The sequence below is a fragment of the Calonectris borealis genome, chromosome 1 (genome assembly GCF_964195595.1).
Source record: "Calonectris borealis chromosome 1, bCalBor7.hap1.2, whole genome shotgun sequence".
In the NCBI taxonomy this organism is placed as follows: Eukaryota; Metazoa; Chordata; class Aves; order Procellariiformes; family Procellariidae; genus Calonectris; species Calonectris borealis.
This window is the reverse complement of record NC_134312.1, coordinates 175450413-175474217: the sequence shown is the minus strand read 5'-3', so window position 1 is coordinate 175474217 and position 23805 is coordinate 175450413. Positions and strand designations below refer to the sequence as shown.

The 23805-nt window shown below is 37.7% G+C and overlaps 2 protein-coding genes across 4 annotated transcripts in view; one reads left to right on the top strand and one right to left on the bottom strand.

The window, feature by feature from the left end:
• Positions 1-553: 553 nt before the first annotated feature.
• DIS3 (DIS3 exosome endoribonuclease and 3''-5'' exoribonuclease) lies at positions 554-23064 on the bottom strand. 2 transcript variants are annotated; one of them, XM_075139076.1, is made up of 21 exons: positions 22831-23064; positions 20597-20754; positions 19713-19906; positions 19524-19597; positions 18194-18361; positions 17088-17252; positions 16024-16137; positions 15800-15937; positions 14549-14695; positions 12205-12321; positions 11257-11358; positions 10505-10569; positions 10325-10409; positions 9561-9688; positions 8993-9079; positions 7794-7950; positions 5983-6197; positions 4687-4855; positions 4092-4250; positions 3566-3688; positions 554-889 (listed from the first exon to the last, which is right to left on the bottom strand). In XM_075139076.1, the coding sequence occupies exons 1-21, from the start codon at positions 23062-23064 to the stop codon at positions 800-802; spliced, it is 2889 nt and encodes a 962-aa protein (XP_074995177.1). In that variant the 3' UTR covers positions 554-799. The 2 variants fall into 2 exon arrangements, with proteins under 2 accessions (XP_074995177.1, XP_074995184.1); XM_075139083.1 differs by lacking the exon at positions 14549-14695.
• PIBF1 (progesterone immunomodulatory binding factor 1) overlaps positions 23063-23805 on the top strand; it is a 123553-nt gene continuing 122810 nt past the window's right edge. Inside the window, exon 1 of one of the 2 annotated variants that reach the window (XM_075139105.1) lies at positions 23063-23269. In XM_075139105.1, coding sequence (XP_074995206.1) covers positions 23063-23269 — 207 coding nt within the window. The remainder of the gene's footprint in view (positions 23270-23805) is intronic. The other variant, XM_075139096.1, reaches the window with a different exon arrangement.

Genomic DNA, 23805 nt, shown 5'->3' with positions numbered 1-23805 from the left:
ATGTAGCTTGACTGTAACAATGCCATTCAAGGCACAAAGAGTTTGGGGCTTTTCTGAGAATTCTAACTAACTAACAATTCTAACTCGCCAGCATCTTGGCAGCACCAGCTAGAACGGTCACCACAAAACTACTTGTTACTTGTGGATTTTTGTGTAACACAAATATAATTGATGGTTTCCACCCTTTTTTTAAGGCAGTTCATCAGAGGCTAAGCAATGACTTCAAATTGCTTTAAGGTCTAGGGCAAAGACTAATGCACTTTCATGGTATGGTTTCTCTCTCTGTGTGCATATATACACATAGCTAATCTGGTGCAAGAGAGAACCTTCCCAGAAGAAATTGTAAGTCTATGGAATTTATCTTCCAAGAGTAAACTCTGTTACCACTTGAGACCAGTAACTAGCACAACTACTACTTTTAGTTCTGAGGTGCCAAAGAGAATGCACCAAAGAGACCGACTTTTGTCAGGCTCTTGAATGGCTTTAAGGCTGTTTAAGGAGAAAAAAAAAAAAAAAGGCAAAAAAGCTCCCCAAAAAACCCTACAACTCTTCCTTCACTTTGCAGAAGCATTTATTTTTATCCACAAGACAAAACTGTATACATACTCGGTCTTAAAACTATTGTTCTCCTGCATACATATATTCATAAAAAGTTTTTAAAAAAAAAAAGCCAGTTTTACAAATTATTAAAATGTGTATTTAAAAGGAAACAAAATCTGTTTCTAGCATTTTGCCCACAGGGAAAAATATGTAAATACAAATAATTCATGTGTGACTTTCTATTAACTTTCATATCCAGCTATTTTTGTAGCTTCTTTTTCTTTTTCTCTGGTTCATCCTTGCTGCTTGTCTCTGCAGATGGATTTGCAGGGGCATCATATCCGAGTATCTACAGTAAGAAAAGAATTAGAAGTCAGAAGACTTTTAACTCAATTTTAGTTTATACTCTTCTGACAAAACTTGAATTTTACTTGTACAGACCTTTTACAAACACTGTATCAACATCAGAAAATTCTGTTAGCAGTCATCTAAAAAAGGGTCTACAATCACAGCTAGAATACTCAATTGAAGTAAAAGCTGGAAAAAGGTGAGGGAAATAGAAGCAGCAGCACCCCTCCTGACTCAATTGCCAGCAGTTTCTTCTGCACCAGATTGTATATGCTGCCTTGCAGTTGTTTGCCATGCCTTAGCAAATGTTTATAAGGCAGGGGGTATGAATGAGAGAGGTGAAAAGGGTCTTAAACCTAACAATTTTTGTTCTGCTTTTAAAATAATCAATCACCACTGCAGTGTTTTCTGAAGTGCTGCTCCTGTCAAGCAGAGCAGAGCCCTGTCAGGCTCAGAACACTGCATTGCAAAAAGGCATTTAGCTTTGGAAAAACTTTTGAAACAAATGGAAAACAGACTTTTTCTAAAGCAAGGAAGGACAGGAATAAAGAAAAGCCTGTATGCTTACAGCAAATGACTTGTCCTCAAGGAGTGATCAAAAAGTGTGCTATGCTTTCTTTGAGACTATGGCAATGAGTAGTATTCAAGCAGAGAAGCATGAAGCAGGCTACAATGAAACACAGTTCTACAGTTTGAGTAGGGTTCATAAAACAATTGGACCAAGACCAGACACATGTATTCTCCTCTACACTTCAGTCTATGGGCAAACTAATGTCAGATTAGAGAAGGTAACAGGCACTTCAGAAGTGTGACGCAAGGAAGCCGATCGCTAGGACTTTAATACCAGGTTATAAATTACATGAAAGCGACAACAGCATGTACTAGTAGAAGAGTCATTTAATTGTATTAGAGTAACAAAGGCACCCATAGAATTAAAGCCACCGCCATAAGCTGAGGGCTATGTTTTTGGTCAGCTAGTGAGGATGGCAATGATTATGCCACACTAGGGAGTATCGGAGAGGCTGTGGGAACAGGTTACATGGTAACAATAAAATACGTTCAACGAGTAAATGCCACAAGAAGGCTCAAGGCAGAGCCTGGGTTTCTAGGTGCCATAAAGGCCTGTTTCTTGGAGCAATTAGTCAGAGAACCCATAAAAAGGGAGAAGCAACTCTTGCCTGAGGACCTGCCTAAGAGGTTACCCACAGAACCATCCATCTAATACTGATTTCAGTGTATTTCAGTGACTCAAAATGCATCACCATGGTAGAAGGAAAAAAGACCCAAACCTTAAAATGCATTACATCGGCAATAATAAGGAATTTAATGAAGATTTTATTAAAAGGCGTTGCAAAAAGGTAAAATGCCATCTATCAATAGAATTTCAAGAGAACAGTTAAAAAAAGTCAGTAGACTGATTAGTATTACAAGTCAACAGATATCCTTTAAGAGTGAAAATCCTGTCCGAATGAAGAAGAAACATGCAGAATTAAGTTAAAATAAACAGGCAAGCCCAAAAGACTGGGGAACAGTAATAAAAATTCTCTAAGTAAGTGAGAGGCAGGGAATTCTTCCTTGCTCCTCCATCTATGGATAGCTTCATGATAATAAAAGCCCAAAGCAGGCATGAAAAACAGGTAATCAAAGTGTATTTGAAAGCACTCAAGAAAATTAAGACCAACATCAAGAAAACTGTTACAAATGACCATCATCAAAAAAAAAAATGTTCAGAACAAACTGGGTAAGAGGAATACTAACAGTGCCAGGACCAGACACTGTCCATGGAAGAGTTCTAAAAGCAAGTATAAAACTGTCAGCTAGCAACTGTTGGTGTGTATAAACTCATTGCTTAAAACAGGTCTTGGTACTTAAAGGAATGAAAGATGATGCAAAGTGTTCCCATATAACACCACACAACACAGAAAATCCTGTATGTATCTCTGTATGTATGTGATCCTGCATGGATCTATGGTGTGCTCACATTCAGAATCATGCATGTGCTTCTGCTCCTCCCAGTTAAAAAAAGTCATATAACAGAACTACAAAAACATAAAGGTGATGAAGAAGATCAAAGATATGAAATAGTTTCCAGAAAAGCTGGAGCTAACATAGTGGATAATAGACGTATATAGAATTGATGTACTAAGAAGCTAGAATTGAAAAAAATCTTAAGACCAGAGACACAGGTATTAGGACATTGCTGTTTTTACAACACTATCAAGAGAGAATTTTTATATTGTGGAAGTTGTAAGAAAGGACTGCCATTTACAGCCTGCAATTATAGAAAGTTTTCTTCTCAGCCTCCCATCAGTTACACCATAATTTACTGGAGCAAAAAGAAGATCCTACTGAGTTTTGGCAGATTTTCAAAAGGGAGATTTGATTACAGAACCATGAAATTCAAAAGATATTACTTCAGCAAATCATCATCTTTCCCCATCAGTGGAAATACCCCCGATGGGCCCAGAAGGGAAATTTAATTTAGAGCCCTTTATTCTTTTCAACAGCCAGTGAAAGCAGACCTGTGTTTTATTGAGAGTAGATACGAAGCAATCGCTACAGTCTGCTCCTAAATGATTTTTTTCTTCTGGCTTAAATTTCAATTTTACCATATGCTGATTTTTTAAGATTACTGAAGGGTAATATGATTCTATGAATCACACATCTTGTGCCTTACCTTTGGTTCTACCAACACCATCCGAATTTTCTGATGTTGGATGTTGGAAGCATCTAACATAATGTTCACTTTAACTTTATCAAATACACGTAATGTTGTATCTTCCACAGTAAGTGACAGTACCTGAAAGTTCAAATTTTGTATAAATACTCACTGCTTACAATGTCTTATCTTTTTAATGCAAATAAATATTTTTGTAGGAAATTAATGTTACATGTCAATAAAAATGAGTACAAATTACTGTCTTGAATGTTCGGAGTGTCATAATACGTGGTATATACATTTTTGCAGTATTTACTCAGATAATTAGATATTAGTAGTATCTATTAAGAAACCAATTCCTGTCAGAACCTGTTTATTTAGATTTATAAAGACCATAGTGCCACTACTACTACAGATCAATAAACTTGCATTTAGAAAAGCCTCCCTTACCCTTCTAAATCCAACCAGAATAGATTTTAGTCATTCTGCTCACTTACCAAATCAAAAAATGAAGGTATTTAAGAACAAACCTTATAAAACATACCTCATTGTTGTAATCCAGTCTTGGTGTTGGTTTACCTTTTTCTTCAAAGAAGACTGTTCCTTCTAACCCGTACTTGGGAATCAGAACCACAACTGCATTTTTTCTTACAAATAATATATATGCATCTTCATTCACTACTCCTTTGCTTTTGAAGAACAACTGTAACAAAAGTAAAATACATGAATAAGAAAAAAAAGCACTAGAACATTCTCTTTTGGATTACAAATATACTGGCTCAAAAAAATAAAAACATTCAAATACAAACTATACTTAGTGATAATTACACACCATATATTGAAAGCAGATTAAAAAAATCCCTTAAACTGTTCATAACATTACTATAGTATTAAGCATTCACCGTATTTATAAAAAACACAAAGTAAAAGAATCCTCAAGATGCCATTATTCTAAATTTTTCAGAACCAGCAATGCAATGTTGAAGCTTTTCCTCAAAAAAGCAGCCCTCATTCTTAATCATTCCTGCAGACTCACTTGGTTTGCTCTACGAAGCACAACTTGCAGAGTTGTTCCCTCCCTTTCTTTGAAATCAATGTGAATTGTCCATAGTTAATCCTCACATCTCAGAACTACTTACCTGTGTGTGGAATGCAACAGACGCTCTTTGTGCGTATTGAGCCATTTTATGTCGGTAATTGAGATTTTTACACATATCCGCTAGTTTATGTTTATCTGTAAGTTCTGGGTAAGTACTGTCTGCTCCTATGGCCACTGCCAAAAGTCGATGTACTATAATGTCAGCATACCTGCAATAGATGAGATTAAATGATCAATGACATATCAAAACATACTTTTTAAATTTAAAAAAAAAAGTTTCTGGATATAATTTTGTTTTTATAAATCTTATAGATCAAAAAGTTTTTGTCATAATGACGGTCTGCTGATAACTCCCTGTATTAATTCAAGACCACTCTGTTGCTGACCAAAGATACACTCTGCAGAGCCAGAATGAACTGTACTGTTTTCTAGGAGAAATCCTTTACTATATTCTACCAATAGAGCTTGTATTGTTGATGTTTACAAAGAAGAAACAAAGTTTTATTTTTGGACTAGATGTCCAAAATGGATGTTTCACCATGACAGCTTAAGCCGCTCCCTCTTCCCTTTCCCATGAACTAGACAAATTTAGTGTAGAATGGTATTTCAACGCCATTGATCTGCAAAGCATAATCACACGTGAACTTCTTGGTACGTAACTTTTATTAGAATTTCAACCAGGAACTTTTTAACGCATCTATTAGCAACTAAAATGTACTATTAGGACTCCCAGAAGCTCCACAAATTATCCACACAAATGCATAGGAATTTTAATCCACCTGTAAGAGACTTCACTTGAAATGTTTCTCAGGAGCAAAATACGACAATTATTTTCCTCAAAACTTAGATACTTCTTGGTTACAAGAAAAAAACCCCTCATTTTCCAAGATGTACGATTTCAATACAATGCAACAGCTACAGTAGCAAGTTTCAAATTAGCAATGTTTTTATATGTAAAATACAGTCTCCTCAAAATTTAAACACAGCTCCCACCTGAAAAATGACTGGCCAAACTCTGCCTCAGTCTCTGGTTGACTTACATAATGCTAACTGATCCCGAAGTGCATTTCTATGCCGGAGATATGCATTAGGGGTATATTTCTCTTACTTTTATGAGTCTTTTAAAAAAATTTTATTAGACCTTAAGAGTTGTAGACGGTGAACCTAGGAGCTTACATGAAGATGGATCACCATGTAAAACCACTGCTGTTTCAATTGAAATCTAAAGCTGAACAGTATTTTGTTTTAAATGGACACCACCACAATTTAAAATAGAATTTCTTCACAAATAAATCACTTCTTTTTGTTCTCCGAAACATTCATAAAATAAAAGTACCTTCTAATGGGCGAGGTAAAGTGGGTATAAATAGGTGAGGCTAAACCATAGTGATGAAAATCATTATCCATTCCAGAGCAGAAATAAACAGCTTGCATCATGCAGCGAGTGGTCAAAATTCGCAACAGTGTATTTAGATAGGGGAATGTCGGAGATTCAGCTTTGTCCAATGATTCAGCTAAAGCCTTTGCTGAATCTGTCTTAATTTCCAAATTCTGGAAGGAGGGGAAAAAAGAAATAAAAAAAGGTCAGGTATTATTAGCAAATATTAACAGATTTTAAGCAGAAATATAACATCCATGCTGATCTTAGCAACTGGCACAGGTATCACACCTAATAACGACCTAATGGAATGCCACTACTACAAAAAGAAAATCCACTCATGCACAGATCCCTCCCTCGTTATTACTAGTGCTCCATGCAAACAATGAAAAGCTAAGACAGTGGCCTAGGAATTCACAAAAGACATCCACTCAGAACTAACAAACACTTTATGCTAATATTAACAAGTTTTTTGTTTCCTTTGGTTTGATTTTTCCATCCCTTTATTGAATAAATCAAAAGGGATATGCAAAAAAAAAAAAAGAAAAGGAAAAAAAAAAGTATTTATGCCACACACAGATTCTTATCCAAGCACAATGTAAGCAGTAATCAATCTTCTTGTATGTCCTCCACAAAATTATGAAAACTTACACTTGGAAAAGTGATTTGTAAAACGAGTACTGTATGACACTAAGTTTGTTTCCTGTTTGCCAGTGTTCCCCGATAAAAATTCAGGTAGCGTGAAAATAAATAATGCATTTTTAATTTCCAGTCACACAAAGTAAGTTTCATCACACTATCAGCTAAATGTTCTTTCTTTCATGTACACCACTGACGACAAAGTATGATCTAGAGATCAAATTATGCCTGTATTATGGTAAAATAATTGCATATTTATTAAGAAAGTGTAATAAAAATATAGCATATTAATACCTAATTGTCATGGTTCTGACAGAGTAGTGAAGTCGCTTTGGTTTATTAAAAGATCGCTTGTCTATGCACAGGAATTTAGTTTTCCAAATAAAATGGTACTTTAAAAATAGTTTTCAGAGTACAAATGAAATAATCATCATTATTCCAGTTTTATAGCAGGGCTGGGTTTGGGCTCGTCTATTAATCTTACATGAATAGAATTTGGGAGTTTCTCTCTTGCCCCGAAAAAAATAAAAGGCGCGGCAGGGAGGGGTGGATTTGAAGGGAAAGGAAATATGAATGCACATCACAACCTCTAGAAAGTTTATTTTAAAAGTTTAGCTCAAGTAAAAGATCCTGAAACTGGAAAAATCATTTTTCAGTTCAGACTTGTTAATTAAATCAGACTTGTTTCAGGCTAAATTAACCTCTAGCTGATCTAAGGAGAGGATGGAAACTATAAACACATATGAACACATTCTCTTACTTCCTGACTTTAGGAGAGACTGACCAATTTTTAAGTACATCAACAATATGTGTGATCCAAAGCCAAAAACTGGCTCAAAAATCACATGTGGCTTGGAAAAAAGAAACATTCACAGCACACATGAGTTACAAGACAAGACTTAAAGAGTGATTTGCTTTCTTTACCTAAGAAAGGGTTTTTAAAAGGCACAAGAGTCTTCCTTTCATCTAGAGGTACAGATATCTTGCTACAAGTACCAACAATTTCAAAGTGTAGCTGATACACTTTCAAAATACTGCTTTCCAACCTTTATTCTTGGGTAAGTGGCCAACCAGAGAGAAAACACAGGTTTTTATAATTAATTCACTTAATTAGCGTGGTAAAAACTTGCCTTGGACTTTGCTGCCTTCACAAGGATGTCATAATTTGATGGGGGAGGAGCAGGATGTTTCCGGAGCAAGGCAAACTCTGGGAACTCATCGTAAATTTTTTGTGCTACAGAGACATTGGCAAGCAACATGAACTCTTCAACCATGGAATTTGTTTCTCTATTAACATAAAATATTTTGTATTGTTAGAAAAGCATTAAATAATATATTTACTTTGAGTTCCTAACAAAGAAACACTCCAGTATCTTAACAATATTATGTAACAGTAACTAGTGGTTTTGAACACTTACATAATTAGGCAAACATTTTTAAGACTAAAAACGTAACAATTATTTACTAAATTTCAAATACTGACTCAGAAGGAAAAAACCTAAAATATTCTAAAATAACAAATTGTATTAAATAAAAATGCTTCTAGAATGCCCAAAAAGACCAACAGATAAGCCTCTTGATTTCTTCCTAAGAGTACTGTTCAAATATTGTGCACATGAAGTTTGAAAGCACCATGTTGCATACCCTAAAGTTGTGACGGTATACATAACTAAGTGTAGATTTTAGCACAGAAACAAAGTATTAGTATGAGAAAAGCAAGCATCTAACTTCAGAAATTGAATCAGTAGCTCAGTTTCTAGAACTCCTCGGTAAGATTTTCTGTATCACTCTGCACATGTGCAATAACTGCTCTGTTGTTCTTAAGGTTTCAGTAATCCGTAACTCCAAGTTATACTTTCTGTCCTTTGTTAATACCAGTAGAAGAGCATCACAGGGAAGCCAGTGGGATGTACAGCGTTTGGACCTTAGTGCTCCATTAAATCAGTAGTAAAGACTTAAGTTCATATATGAAGCATACAGTTCAAAACTTGCTTCATAAATAGTGCAGAAAAATACAGAGGACTTCTCTTTTCTAGGACCAGCTTGCCCAAACAAGTTGTGGATGCCCCATCATTGGTAGTGTTCAAGGTCAGGCTGGACAGGGCTTTGAGCAACCTGATCTAGTTGAAGATGTCCTTGCCCATGGCAAGAGGCTTTGGACTAGATAATCTTTAAAGGTCTCTTCCAACCCAAACCACTGTATAATTCTATGATTGTCCTGCACTATTATATGAACTTTGTACACTACTAAGTAAATGTTGCTACTTAAACATGCTTTTAATTCCATCCCTGCCCTGAATTAACTGATTGAGGAAAATAAAACACATACTTGAGCTCCTTAGTCTGCAGATCAATAGGATCGTGAGTTTCACTGTCCATGTGGAAACGAACTTCTGGTGAGGAAAGTGTCAAGGCTCTGGAAGACAGTAAGTGGTATTAACAAATTACAGTAAAGCAGAAAAAGCAGCTGAGTTGCAGGCCTGTACACAACATCTGGGTTTATCATGAAACTGTAATTTAAAATTAGCAGAAATCTAAAAAATTAGCAGAAATTAAAAATACAATTGTGGAATTAATGTTCAAATTAGCCAAAATTATGATGCTGACACACATCAATATTAGCTCCTAAAATTTCAAATGCTACTCCTCTGGTTTTGTTTTTATAATGACTCTGAGAGATCCATATTGAGTGATCTTGTGAAGGAAAAGTTAACATCCCAAGTTTATATTTTTGAGGAAATGAAGATAGGCAATTTTATGCAAATCAAAATGGCAAAATACTTCTCTTTCAAAAGATTTTCACTGGATGGACACAGAGGACCATTATACAGTCTGACAGCAAAAAATAGCCAGAAAAAAACCAGGAAAAAAGGTAACAGGGACACTGCACAGTTTACCCATTATCAATTCTCTTCTTCTTCAGAATTTTTGCCAATTTATTTAGTCCACGTAGGCTGGTAGTAATATCATCATTCATAGTTGCTGAATCAATTCTCATCTGTGCTTCGGCATATGTAAGAGAAGCCTTGAAGAGGTTAAAAAAAAAAAAAAAAGGAAGACATCATGATACATAATTGAATACTGAAAAGAAAAATATAGTTCTGTTTTGCAGAAACTGCAGTTTGCTGTCGAAGTTGGTTCACAATAATAGAAAGATCTACATTCAACACCTAAATGCATGTCATTATCAAAGAATAGTGGACAAAACAGGACAGATCCATGCAAGATTTTAAGAAATACCAGGCATTTACAGTGGTTTTTTATGCTGATCACAGATCTATTTTATACATTAGAGGTCTAATTTTCAGAAATATATTAAACACCTAGAGAGTCCCCTGAATTTAACTGAAAATTATGACTAGCTAGTATATACCAACGATGTCCAATATATATATCAATACATTTATACTTTTAAAATTAAATATCATAACAAAGTAACTGCACAAAAAACACTGCAGCCTTAGAGGTATAAAAGAACAGGGCAGAATCAATGATTTTCTTTATTTTTAGAATTTAAGCATCATTTTCTAATTCTAAGAAAATATAAATCAATAAACAGAAAGAAGGAAACTATATTATCAAGTTATTGTTGTTTATTATTGTTTTTATAAAAAGGTCTCCAACTTTTTATCAGAAGTATAATAATATTTATGTGACTAACCTTGGAATTAATAATACTCTTCGTAAATCTGGTTTTTAGAATTTCAGCCTTATGGTTCATCTCCCATATACATGAAAATGCAAGCCTATCAGTGGGAGAAGGAGGGAAAATCTGTTAAAATCCACATATAAACATGCAGAGTTTCTTGTCAGGATCGAAGTATGGATCATATACATATACCTGTCCACATTAGATCTCAGGGAGCATAAATTGGAACTGAGTAACTCTGGAACCATATCAATCCTCTGCAAAGTAAAAAATAACAATAATGACTAGTTGTAAGTATGTATTTTAATTTCCTGATTTTTAATATACTAAAAGCTTGGAAATAATAATAATTTTTTTGCTAAGAAAGCTCAGATTTCTGAAAGAAAAGTATAAGCTACTTTAGAGGAAATTCATTCCAAGATCCTTTTTAATTATCAGTTTTTTAGTAACAGTTATTTCTGAAAAGAAATTGTGGTCTGTGAGAAATAAGTTAAAATAAACAGGACTAAGCGTACAGTTGTAATGAATACAAATCATAGGAAACAACAGGGATTTAGCTACCACAAGAAAAAACAATGGAAAAAGCAAAAGCAGGCCACTTCTGCAATTCCAGATTGATATTAAAACAGTAGTCCAGTTTCAGAACTACGTTATTAATACTTCAAACAGGAGCTGAAAGGGATATTCTCCAGATAATGGATTTTTAAAAAAACAAAGAAAAAAAAAGAAAAAATATTTCTCCCTCTTGCTGTGCAGGCTAAATGACAGAAAGCACCTTCATTTTGATAGTCTTAGGCAAATTAAGCACAGTCCAAAGGAGTCTACTCTTTTTTTTTTTCTTAGTTTAGAGATAATGTCTCCACTCCCAAGAATTAAAAGAGGAAAGCAATGAAAAATCCAACCACTTAATTGTACAAAAAGCTTTTTATATAGAAAACAATTACTTTTTCACACAGATATACTGTTGTTCCTCTTTTTGCCGACTCCTCATCCAAAGCATTTCCTGGGCGAATAAAATGACTGACGTCTGCAATATGTACACCAACCTAAAAAACAGGCATCACATTATGCATCTTATGAAACAGAAATAGTTCTTAACATGAAGGAAACTTCCTCAAGTTTTTATTTACAACCCAATTTACCCATTCCCAGTTCCCTTCAGCAGCTCCTATATTTAGTAATAGGAATAGTTAAAACCTATCATACTGATATTAAAAAAATGAATAGTTGCCGCAATTATGCAAAATAAGGGCATGCGTACATTTAGTGGAAAGTTATACTCATTACCAATGCAACTCCTCTTGCCTGGGAGCTCAAATAACCTCTTTCATTTTCTTCAAGGCTCACTGCAAATTTGTTTTTGCTTTTCTGTTTGCTAGACCTTCCATTTTGGCACACTCTGCTAGTACAATTACAAATTAATTTATAACAAAGAAAACCTGGCTAAATCAGATATAAGGGGGTAGAGATCTGGTGTTAAGTCTGTAGCTTTTTAATGCTTTTTTTTTTTTAAATAAAATAACCATTCTTTAGGCATTACAGCAGTTGCTTCACTTTTTCTACTGATAGTTCCTTATCCTAGCTGTAGATATCCATGTTTATACTTAGCTAAAGCAGTAAATAAATTCTACGTTAATTTCCCATGCCAAATGAGCAGAAAGCAGGGTGAATTTAGACGACATTAAATTCCCACTTCTGACACTGATGTAATGCAAATCAACTCCCTTTCTTTATTACCATCTCACAGTTGTGCAAACACCATTAATTTCTTTTACAACAGATCCGGAGCTTTGCTCGTGTCATTTACTATTACCACGACTGCGCTGTTTGTAAAATAAAGGAAGACGTAAATAAATAAATGACTAGCTTGATTTAAAAAAAAGAAACAATACCTCTATATTTCCATTTTCTACTTCTCTACAATGTAATGCATCATCAATATCCGTACAGCCAGGAGGATCAACACTACAAACATACAGATGCCTTAAGTCCTCCCTGTGTTTCATATCCTGAAATTTAAAAACAAACAAACAAAAAAGTTGTTTTCAAGAACATCTTTCATATCGAAGTAAAAATGATCATTTGAGAAAGGCACTTTGCAAAAGATCTTCCAAGGCAACTAAGTATTTTCAGAGTGCTTTTTTTTTGTCTTAGACAAGATTTGCAGTAATATTTATTTATAATATCAAAACAGACATGCAGAAACTACAGTGATAGAAAAACTAAGACAGAAGATGATCAAGCACTGAAAAATTTTCTGTTTTACAGCAAACAGGAAGAGAAATAGAATAAAACCACAACCTTTTCACGATCTTCACATCTTTGTCGGCAACATGGACAGTGGGATTGAGTGCACCCTCAGCAAGTTTGCCGATGACACCAAGCTGTGTGGTGCGGTTGACATGTTGGAGGCAAGGGATGCCATCCAGAGGGACCTTAACAGGCTGGAGAGGTGGGCCCATGCGAACCTCATGAAGTTCAAAAAGGTCAAGTGCAAGGTCCTGCACCTGGGTCGGGGCAATCCCAAGCATAAATTCAGGCTACGCAGATAACAGATTAAGAGCAGTCCTGAGAAGGACTTGGGGGTGTTGGCTGACGAGAAGCTCAACATAACCCAGCAATGTGCACTTGCAGCCCAGAAGGCCAACCATATCCTGGGCTGCATCAAAAGAAGCATGATCAGCAGGTCAAGGGAGGTGATTCTGCCCCTCTACTCTGCTCTGGTGAGACCCCACCTGGAGTACTGCATTCAGCTCTGGGGCCCCCAACATAAGGAGGACATGGACCTGTTGGAGCGAGTCCAGAGGAGGGTCACAAAGATGATCAGAGCGCTGGAGCACTGCTCCTATGAAGACAGGCTGAGAGAGTTGGGGTTGTTCAGCCTGGAGAAGAGAAGGCTTCGGGGACACCTTATTGCAGCCTTTCAGTACTTAAAGGGGGCTTGTAAGAAAGATGGGGATAGACTTTTTAGCAGGTCCTGTAACGACAGGACAAGGGATAATGGTTTTAAACTAAAAGAGGGTAGATTTAGATTAGATATAAGGAAGAAATTCTTCACTCTCAGGGTGGTGAGGCACTGGAACAGGTTGCCCAGAGAAGTTATGGATGCCTCATCCCTGGAAGCGTTCAAGGCCACATTTAAGCAACTTGATCTAGTGAAAGGTGTCCCTGCCTATGGCAGGTGGGTTGGAACTAGATGATCTTTAAGCTCCCTTCCAACCCAAACCATTCTATGATTCTATAATCTCAGAGTTAGCAGGACCAGGAATCAGTATTTTTTTAAGTGAAATTTTGACTGATGTCCAGCTGGACAAATTGTTTAGGATATGATTGCTCTCAACTAACTTTAGGTTTCTAAGGCTCAGATGTCTAGACAGTTGAAAGGAACTTCATACTTTGGAAGTATCTACCTTTGTATGATGGCTACAAAAAGATCTCAGATAGGTATCTTAGACTAGACAACTGACTTTTAGACAGCTAATTTACACAAAGATCCCTCCTTCAGTTTCCACGTTCAAAAGAAACAGGAGTAGGTAATAAATTATAATAAAAGTATCCCACCTCAAGGAAATTAAAATACACAAAATGCACAAACAAAAACACTCAGCCCAGCCTAACACAAAACAAAAAATAACTAGCCCAGCCCAAAACAAAAACATATCGTGTTCAAATTGTTCCCTGATGACATTTTTCCACATGTTATAAAGCAACCATTTCCCATATTTAAGCTACTGGGGAGAACCTGAAATTCACTAACAGCATTTAAAACGAGCAATTCTGCAAACACCAATTTCTCTTTCTCTAATTACTTTACTGGATTATAGTGGTATATATTAAAGTCTCCTTTCCTCAGATTATTTTAACGATGATACAGGCTGCCACAAAGCTATTTAGCAAGATGAAAAACTCTTAGGGATAATCTTAAAATTATTTGAATTGTAGTCTCTCTCCTTTGCAAAAAATCCCTTTTTAAAATATTTTTATTTTTTAATGAAACCTGTAATATGTTTTTCATTTTAAAATGTCTATCTCTAACAAACACAGTTTTAGCCAAAACCCAAAAACTTGCAGAGGCCTTGTTTCCATAGGAAATCCAGCTGAAAGTCCACCCTAAGACAAAATGGTTTTGGACAACATTTCTCCTCTATTTTTGGTGCACTGGGATATCCAAGAATGTCACAGTTTGATCTGAAGGCGAAGGCACAGTAATTATTACAATAGTTTAAAAATTATTACCTGTTCTGTAATGCTCCATGGCATTTTTGGTAGAAAACTAAGGACACCCTGGGAAAAAGGCTGATGAGGGACATCATGTTCAAGCAAAAGAACTTCTGTCTCAGTCTCTTTATCTCCAGCACTTCCCAAGTTCTTTACAAAATGACCCTGAGAAACAATATACATACATACAAATATATACACACACATACAAACATGCACATCGAGCAATATTGTTTGCTCAAAAATAAGCATTTGAGACCATTATCGCATAGATTATTAGTATATTAAACTACACAGAAGGAGTAATCTTTCCTTCTTCAGTCAATTTTCTCGTCTTTAAGAGAGAAATTTAATTTCAAATATTTAATTGATTCAGTAAGTCTGAATTTTGTACTTCCCCCTCTTTTCCTAGAATGGCACTAAATTCTCCACATTTAAGACTGCAAAAATTGTGAATGTAGCAATTCAGTTTTGCAGGAAAGAAAAAACATTACTGCATAGGCAGCAAAACTAGTAAGGTCTAATTTCTCTATTGGTTTGTGTTGTGCCACACATCCCACTCCCTAACCACATTAACTCTGCTTCCTTTCTCATGTCTCTCATCCTCTGCAGTAATGCTGTCTTTGCCTTAACACTCCTTCCATATATTCCAAGTTTCCTTCATTTCTCTAAACATGGGTGAGACAGCTGTGCCCTCATTCATTACAATCTATGCATTCCTACACAAGACAACGGAAGCCTCTTCAAAACCCAGTTAGTGTTCAACACAAATTGAAGCTAGTGTCCTCAATTTCTTTTATATCCTCCAATTTACAAAGAACTTTAAAAAACTTAATTACCTGTAACTCTGCTCCACTGGCAATTTGACTGAATTTGGCCAATCTGTTTGAAACTACTTGGTGATCAGTGTGTGGATGAGCAAAGCTATAGCGAAAGGTTCACATTTCTAGGAACCCAGACTAAAACAAGGCGGTCCCTAGTTAGTCTAAATAAAACACCTTAGTTAGCACATATATGTTCACTGCAGAACCTGAGGACGAAGCTTTTTAAGTATGATAACCCATACTTGGTTTTTTGGGGTAAGAATAAAGTAAATCATTTGAGGACTTCCTTAATTTGCACCATCAAAGAATGGCACTCAAAAGAACTTAAAATTCATGTCAATGCTTTTTGAAGTTACTCAGCATTGCAGATAATAATAAACATCTTACCTAATAAACACATAAAAATCGGACAGATAAAAGTTCAGAAGAAAACACTTAAACTTACATTAGGATACCTGGAATTCCTGGGCCAACCGTCAATAGCAACAACTATTCTTTGTCCTTCCAACCTATCTGCTTGTCTTGTTTCTATTCGAATGCGAGGAATTCTGCGATCAGCTGGTGTAAACAAATGGCGCCTTGCCTATTAACAGCCAGAAAAAGGAACAAATAATTTCTAATTAAAGAAAAAAAAAATCTGCAGTTACAATAATTTGATTATTTCCTTACCTCTTTGATCTGTGATTTGGAAAGCATGCCACAAAACGGTCGCCAGTTTCGTTTTATAATGCCCACTACTTTTCCTGTAGGTCTCAGCATGTCCTTGTTAACAGAAGTCTTCAGCTGGTAGAAAACAGAGAGGTTAAAAACACAAAACTGTTTCAACTCATGTTAACATGTTTGACTACAGCATGTATCTCAAACTTGTTGGTAACAACTTATGTGTCACTATAATGCTGTAAATTCTATTATGACTTCATAAACAGAACTATGTCTCCCTGTGCTTTGCATGACCTTTAGTATTTTTAGTATGTGACATGACTACTTTGTTGTGGTTTGTTTTTTTTTTTTTTTAATGGACATTGTTTCAGAAAAACAAAGAACAGCAGAAAAAGACTCTGAAGAAATAATACCTTGTCTCTGCTTACTCCACAACTATCTCCATATTCTTTTCCAAGCTATTATTATAATTTTTAGCAGCCCTTCCATGTTGCTTGAAAATTCTCCAGTAATTCTAAACATAGTAATTAAAAAACATTCCCATGGAATTCAGTGGGAAGATCATGTTTCTGAACTAAGTTGTTGGACAGGCAAGTATTTGTTGGACAGGGTATACACGTGTGTGCACTGCACTCACATTAAGCAGAACTACTGCAAGAAGCTAAAGAATATTTTACAACTGGTTCCAAACGTATGCATTGCCTATACAAGCTGACTGTCACCGTGATACAACATCTGCTTCTATTCTAGCAAATCCTAATCTGCACATCAGTATATAGCTTTGAATTATTATCTGACTACCTCTCAGTAACTTTTAGTTTTATTAAGTTTAACAAAGTGATGTGGAAATTTCTGATTGGGATTAATTAAAAAAGTATCCATTTTATACATATTCACGTACTTAACACAACTATAGGACTACAATTAAGTTTTGTAATTTCCATATTCACAATAGCTTTTAGGAGTCAGTATAAAAAGGACATATAAATCTAAAGCCTAACAACACTGCCAGGGTATTGCAGATTTCATCTCTCTCTTAATGTAAGTTAAGTAAAAAACTATTTAATTCATACAATGTTTTCTTTCTCCTCTTCATTTTCAATGTCATCTTCATTCTGGCCATCATCCTGCAAGACCACTGAGGATGGCGCCACCCATTCATCTTTTGCCAACAACTCCACAGCTACAATATCTTCATGAACTGCTCGATTTAAATGTTTCAGTCCCTGTATAATTATCTGGTTTTTTTAGAAAACAAAAAATGAAAATGCAAATATTCATGATGACAGCAACAGAAGACCCAAATCAAAGCAGTATAACAGAAGAGTATCCATGTATAACAGGCTCTGCACTCTAAAGAACATTTTAAGGCATGTTTGTGAGGCATTTTCTTCCTCTGCCTACGTTTCTTTTAGTACTGATGATATTATTTCAGGATTCGAATTGCCGCTATAAAAATCATTTGTCTTCCCCAGACTGGTTTTTTTTTTTTTTATATCAGACAATCCTTCTATTTTTTGCAGGCTAGGGGACTCCACAGACTACTAGGAGACAGGAATAAAAGAAACGGAGAGCAGAGAAGCACCTCCAGCTGCCACTACAAATAGGGAGGGAGGAGACAACTGCTGCTGCTTGGAAACAGCGTCTGTACAACTGCACCAACAGAGAATCCAGTAGGCAGACAGCTGGGTTAACTGCTTGGAGGGGAACAGCCCATCTACTCATCACCAGGCATGAAAATAGCGGGGGAAATAAAGCGAGAGAGCCCCACAAGGGCTCACCACAGTTTTTCTGAAAATCCAGCTACAAACTTGTTTCTCTCTCTTTCACCATATATTTCAAACGAATTTAAAAAAAAAAAAAAAGTGTTATATTCGAGTCAATTCAAAAACTATTAACAACTAAGATTCAGCTTTATTTTATCAAGTACCTTACCAAAGCACAAAGTATAATTTTAAACACATTATTCTCTCTTCAAAAAGAGCATAGTCAACATTTCACTAGTCTATATCCATACAAATAAACAAACAAAAATAAAGCAAGTCAGAAAAACATGGAAGGGAAAAAATTACTGTAATGGTCCTTTTTAACAACATACGTCACCATGAAAGAATAACATTTTAAGTCATTACTGAAGCTAGTTAAAATTTACAGCATGAAGTCAAAATGAAAAACTCACTTCTTTGTTTTCTTCAGCATCTCCATGAACCCAAACAGTAGCTTCAAGATAATTATCTCTGCTTGCCCTGTAAGTTCCTTGGAGGTAAATACCAGCTTTTATTCCTTGCTGCAGTTTGCTAAGAGCAATATGTTCCGGGAAAATTATTTTTCCACTTTCTATTTCTTTCTTTTTTTTTTTTAAAAAAAAAAAAAAAGGGAATTTTCAGTCTTTTGTATTCATGATTATTCCAAAAGCAAGCTCAGGAACATGACACTCAAGCTAGCAAAGTCCAAAATTGTAACTATGTGTAGGTATGAATATGCACAATAATGAAAAACTACTATTAAGTAGTAATTTTTCTAATGAAGCATAAAAAGCATAAAAAACATAGAAACATGACAATTCTAGGAATGCCTCCTTTTCTTTTCCTGTTTGCCTGCAGTTACTTAAAAAGATACTGCACAAGTGACATACACTTTTACATTGGTTTGGATATACTGGCTGAACATATACTTAGTGAAGAAAATATTAGCATAGTACTACACAGTAAAGAGTATAGCACACAGTGTAAGCATATACTGTAAGCTATATGGAACATCATAAAAACACATTACTGTGAGTAAACTTCAGAGCAGTCAGACAATTGGTTAAAGCTGAATGAACTACAGCTAACCACTGAAAAGATCAGCTGAGCCCTCCATTTTCTTCCCACTCTTGCATGTCCCACTCCATTCTGTTACAACTAACTGATGAAATTAACCTTCCCGTTTGTTGGTGGTGGTAGTTTTCAGCTACATCAATCTTAGGTGAAAATGTAAGTCTTGATTCTGATAAACACAAAGCACAAGGAAAATAGAAGAGGAATGTAGCTCGGCTTTGAGCTGCAGCCTGCACTTATGTCAACTTAACAGACTACAAAAATCAGAGCTTTTGATAGAAAATGTTTTTGATCAGTAAGTTAACATAAACTTGCAAATAATAGAAAACAGAGATCTAAATGGTTTGCAATATACATTTCTGTAGTTTTCATTGTTTCCATTATTTCTAATATTTATACACTTTCTTTAATTGATTGTTATTATTCTCATCTTCACATCAGTTATCTAAAGCAACTGGCTTTTTACAAATAACTAGGTATCTACTAATAGGCATATAAGCAGCAGTAGAAACAGCTGTAATATTTCCTTTTTTCCCTTCAGTTGTCAAAAAGTTATATTGCCAAAATGGTAATAAAGTCCAGAGTCCTCATTTTCTAAACTGATGCTAGTAGCCTGGCATATGGTGTCCAATAATATACTGCAAATCATTTGTGATTAATTTATTTTATAAAAAGAAAATAAAAACATACCCCTTCATCAGATACACAAGCAAGGCGATCTACAAGATCAGGATTAGCTATCAAGCTTTTTATATACTCCTCACCTACAAAAGCACACACATAAATATTTATGCAAGAGATGCATGGGATTTGGGTATGAAGACACTGTGAGATTGTACATCTGAGCAATAAATTAAACATGCATGCCACTTCACTTACACGTATACGCAGTTATTCCTTCTTCTAGAGCTTTCTCTTTATTAATTCTATCATTTGTTAAAAAGATAACTTGGATCTTCTCCTCATCCTCCATTTTCTTCAAGTGTTCATTGTACCATTTTACTGCTACCCGAATGGCTCTGTCATTGCGGTCATTAGAAGTTTCTCCTTGCTTTTGCTCTATGTATGTTTCTCTAAATAAATAAAAGGTGGAAAACAAAACAAAACAAATCCCAACACCTATCCATACTTACAAAAATTTTTCAGACAAACAAGATCGAGATTGTGAGGTCAAAAGAATCATTGCTGTAACAATTTTTTATAATATGTGTTAACACTCTATAGGCCACTGAAGAAGGGTCAGGAGACAGAAGAGTCAAGAAAAATAGCAAGGAAGCATTAATTTCTAATACAACCTTCTCACTGACGACTGAAGAGGACTGCATTCAAGATGCTAGAACTATGCATTCAAGATTCCTAGAACTATGATACTGCAGTAGCAGAAACTACTTGTGAGCAAAAATAAAGGCAAATTAATTGCATCTTCATTTCTTAGAGCTTTCTGTCACAAACCAACAGATTTTTTTAATGTTTAAAAGGGACACTAAAATGGAAAAGCATTATTCCATTGCTCAAGTTAGTCTTGTCTATAAACTTTGTTCAATATTCTATTCACCTTTTCGTAATAGATACGCTTATACTAATTATAAAACAGAAAAGCTCCTTGAACATGCAACTATTTCCCAACAGGATTCTTTAGAAGTATACAGTTCTATGCACCTCAGTCTAATTTTTTTTACCTAGTTCACACGTTCCAGTTCTGTTTCCCAGTTTCTTTTACTGGACATCAGTACAACTTTATTATACCCTATTCCACACCTTACCGATGATGTTCATTGGTGAAAGAATAGAAATGTTTTTCAGGGTTTCCAATCACGTCCCTAATTCGCTTGTACACTGGTGCACTCCGATTCCTGACTTCTTGCAAGACTGTCTGCAGCACAATGACATTCTTAATAACAGGATCTTCAAGTATATCAATCTGAGGAACAAAATGGAAACAAATCAAAATTGTTGTGTAGTTCTATCCCATAACAGGACTCGAAATATTTGTTTGGTTAATTCGTAAAAAGTTAACATGAATAATGAGTTGCACTACTTCTGCCTTTTTCTCTCACCGTTGGGAAACTGAACAGTATGTTAAGCTGCTTCCTCCTGTTGTGGGCAAAAAGTTCAAATAGGATTTTCCAGCCTCTTCGTGACCTGAATTTTGCTGGAGTGAAGATAAGGACTTATTCTGACTTCCATCAAATTCAGCCCCAACACAGGCAGGACTCCAATCAAATTTAAGGCCAGGTGTACACCAGAAATTTTGTTTACATAAGATGGGTTCTTGTAAATTATGATCTTTGTGAACAAAATACATCTATGCACAATCCAACAGTAATCCAACATAATTGAAAGGCTGTCTGGCATATGTCTCCGTGAGCAATGCTAATCATAAAATAGTACCTGACCATTGTTACACAGCTAACACGGACATGCCTGTGCATGTGTAGGCTTAAGTTCTCCAAAACAATCCCACTGCTGCACTGAAATTTTAATTTCTGCAGATTCAAATCACCTGGAATTCTGTTAGTTGCACTTCACCTTTTCAAAGACTGTTTTTTTTGAGGAAATCTGTTAAAAATTTTTCAGCACTTTTCTTTGCCAACTCCTGACAGCCGTGGTGTGCAAGAGAGACAAATGTACATCCATGCTCCTGTCAGGAGAAAAAGGTGAGCTTAATTTCCTAAGCTTGTGACAAGGAACTGTGCAAACCCATTTCCAAAAAGAGACTGCAATAAGGCTTTAGACGGCATGGCTAAAAGAATTACAAGCAATGCCAGACCAAGATTCTCTGCACCCGATATTTAGATGACCTAAAAGCCATGTCCATAAGGCAAGAAATCCAATATTATTCTGTGCACAAGCTGAATTACCAGGCCAAGTCTTACTGTTGCAATCCTGGTTTCAGTTGCTAGTTAAAACCTTTTCCCACTGTTACCAAGACTTCCTAAGCCCCGCTGCTCCAGTTCATGGCAGTGTACCCTGGCACATTCTCGGAGTACTCTAATAGAATGCATATACAAACTTCGCCAACAGACACCAAAAAGTCCATGGTAACAGACTGACGACATCCCTTGACTTGCTGTTTTGGGAAGAAAATCCTTACTTACAACTTTTGCGATGGGCGACTGCTAAAACATGTGAGTCTTGTGCCCCTCTCCCGAGTAATCCATGTTAAGATTAATGAATTACTTCCAGTCTCCAATGCCTGCACGGGGCTATTCTACTTTCTACAGATGTATTCAAAAACAATCAAAAAAACCCCCAAACCTCGAGCTTGGGAATTCACTGCCTCCCAACCTGGAGTTCTACTGTCTGCACTGCCCAGGCTCAAACCTTTGCACAATTAGTGATGGGCTGCAGAGTAAAGTTCATCCCATGCTTCCAGAGTTGTACATGAGATCATTTTGCAGCCTCTATTCATTACCTGAAAACAACATCACGGTATAAAGAACCTAACCTACAACAGTCTCTGAAAAAAGAGAATGGGTATTTAGGAAAATTCAGGTTGACAGGAGAATTCAGTGACCACCTGAAGATCCTGATCGCTGCTTCAGAGCCTATTCACTGTCCTTGCCTGACTTTATATATCCATATCAGACCACAATAACAAAAAAAATGGTGTTCTTTATTCCTACCGTTCAGGCAGCAAAACGCAAAACCGGAAAATGGTCTAAAACCAGAGTAGACTCGGTGATGCTGAAGGCCTCCTCAGCAGCTGGCAGGGAAAGAAAAGACTTCCCGTTCTGACGGGATCAAGCAGACACAAGTAACAACGGGAAGACCCAAGCCCGACAGCGCACTGCGAAACGCACCCCTCCAGGAACGACGCCTGAACCCCACGCCTAAGGGAAGCGGGGTATCTCACACCCACGCGGATTTAATGAAGGCTGGAGCAGGGCTTAAGGCTCCACAGGGGGCACGGCCGGGCCCGGAGGGAGGCGGCCGGCCCTCCCCGGCGCCCGGGCCTATGGCTCCGCTAAGGCAGCCGCCGCCGGGAGCCGCTCACCTGGTGAAGGAGGAGGTTGGTGTCGGGCAGGAGGTAGTGCGGCCCGGGGCAGAGGCTGCTGGCGGCGCCGCTGGGCTGCGCCTCCAGGCCGAGGCCGGGCCCGGCGGGGCGGGGGGGGCAGAGGCGGCAGGCGGCGGCGCCGCAGGGGATGTCCTCGCGCAGGTAGTGCTCGCGCACCACCTTCACCACGGCGCCCGCCCGCGTGCGCTTCACGAACGTCCGCGAGGTCAGCATGGCGCAGCCCGCCCGCCCCGCCGCCTCCCGGCAGGCACCGCGGAGCTCTGCCTCCCATCGTGCCGCGCGGCTGAGCGCGGGAAGCGGCGCGCGGCGGCCCCCCCCAGTCGCCGTGGTGATGGCGTCGCGGAGCCCCGCCTCAAGCCGCCCGGAGGGAAGGCGGAAGGGCGCGCGTGCGCCGCCGGGCGCGCGGCCGCCGGCTGAGGTAAGTGCTCGGCGGGGCGCGGGGGCTGGGGCCGCCGTGCTGGGTGCTGCGCCGGCCCCTCCTCTGCCGGTCGTGCGTGGGGATCAGCGAGGCAGGGCCGGCTCCCCCGGACTGCCCCGCACCCCGCCGCCGCGTGCCGTTACCGGTCGGACAGTTGCCCGTTGCCTTCCGCAGAGTTGGGCATCCGGCGGGTAAAACGGCATCCCCTCTACCGAGCTGCTCCCGCCGCGGGGAAGGGGGGCAGTGGCGGCGCTGCCACCCGGGCAGCGGCCCGGGAGAGCCGGCCCCCGGCGGGCTCCGCGCCCCTGGCGGCAGGGCAGGCGCTTGGCCTGGGCTCCGAGTGCAGCATCTCCCTTCTCTATAGGGCTTTGTACAGCATGCGTTAGTCGGTGCATCTCTTAAGTGAAACTGTGGTCTGTTCCAAGTGGTTGTAAAAGTATGTGTGACTGTTAAGTAGCTCGCTTTTGGAAAGGACTAGTAAATTAGCCTGGTAAGAACAAAGGAGCTACTTTAGAGAAGACAAAGGTGGGCATCAA

Coding starts and splice junctions, on each gene's coding strand:
- DIS3 (XM_075139076.1), bottom strand. CDS start 23,064: ATGCTGACCTCGCGGACGTTCGTGAAGCGCACGCGGGCGGGCGCCGTG. Junction 17,253..18,193: donor ATGCTGAAGAAAACAAAGAA/GTGAGTTTTTCA, acceptor TAAAAAAACCAG/ATAATTATACAGGGACTGAA. Junction 4,856..5,982: donor TTTACCTCGCCCATTAGAAG/GTACTTTTATTT, acceptor CATCTATTGCAG/GTATGCTGACATTATAGTAC.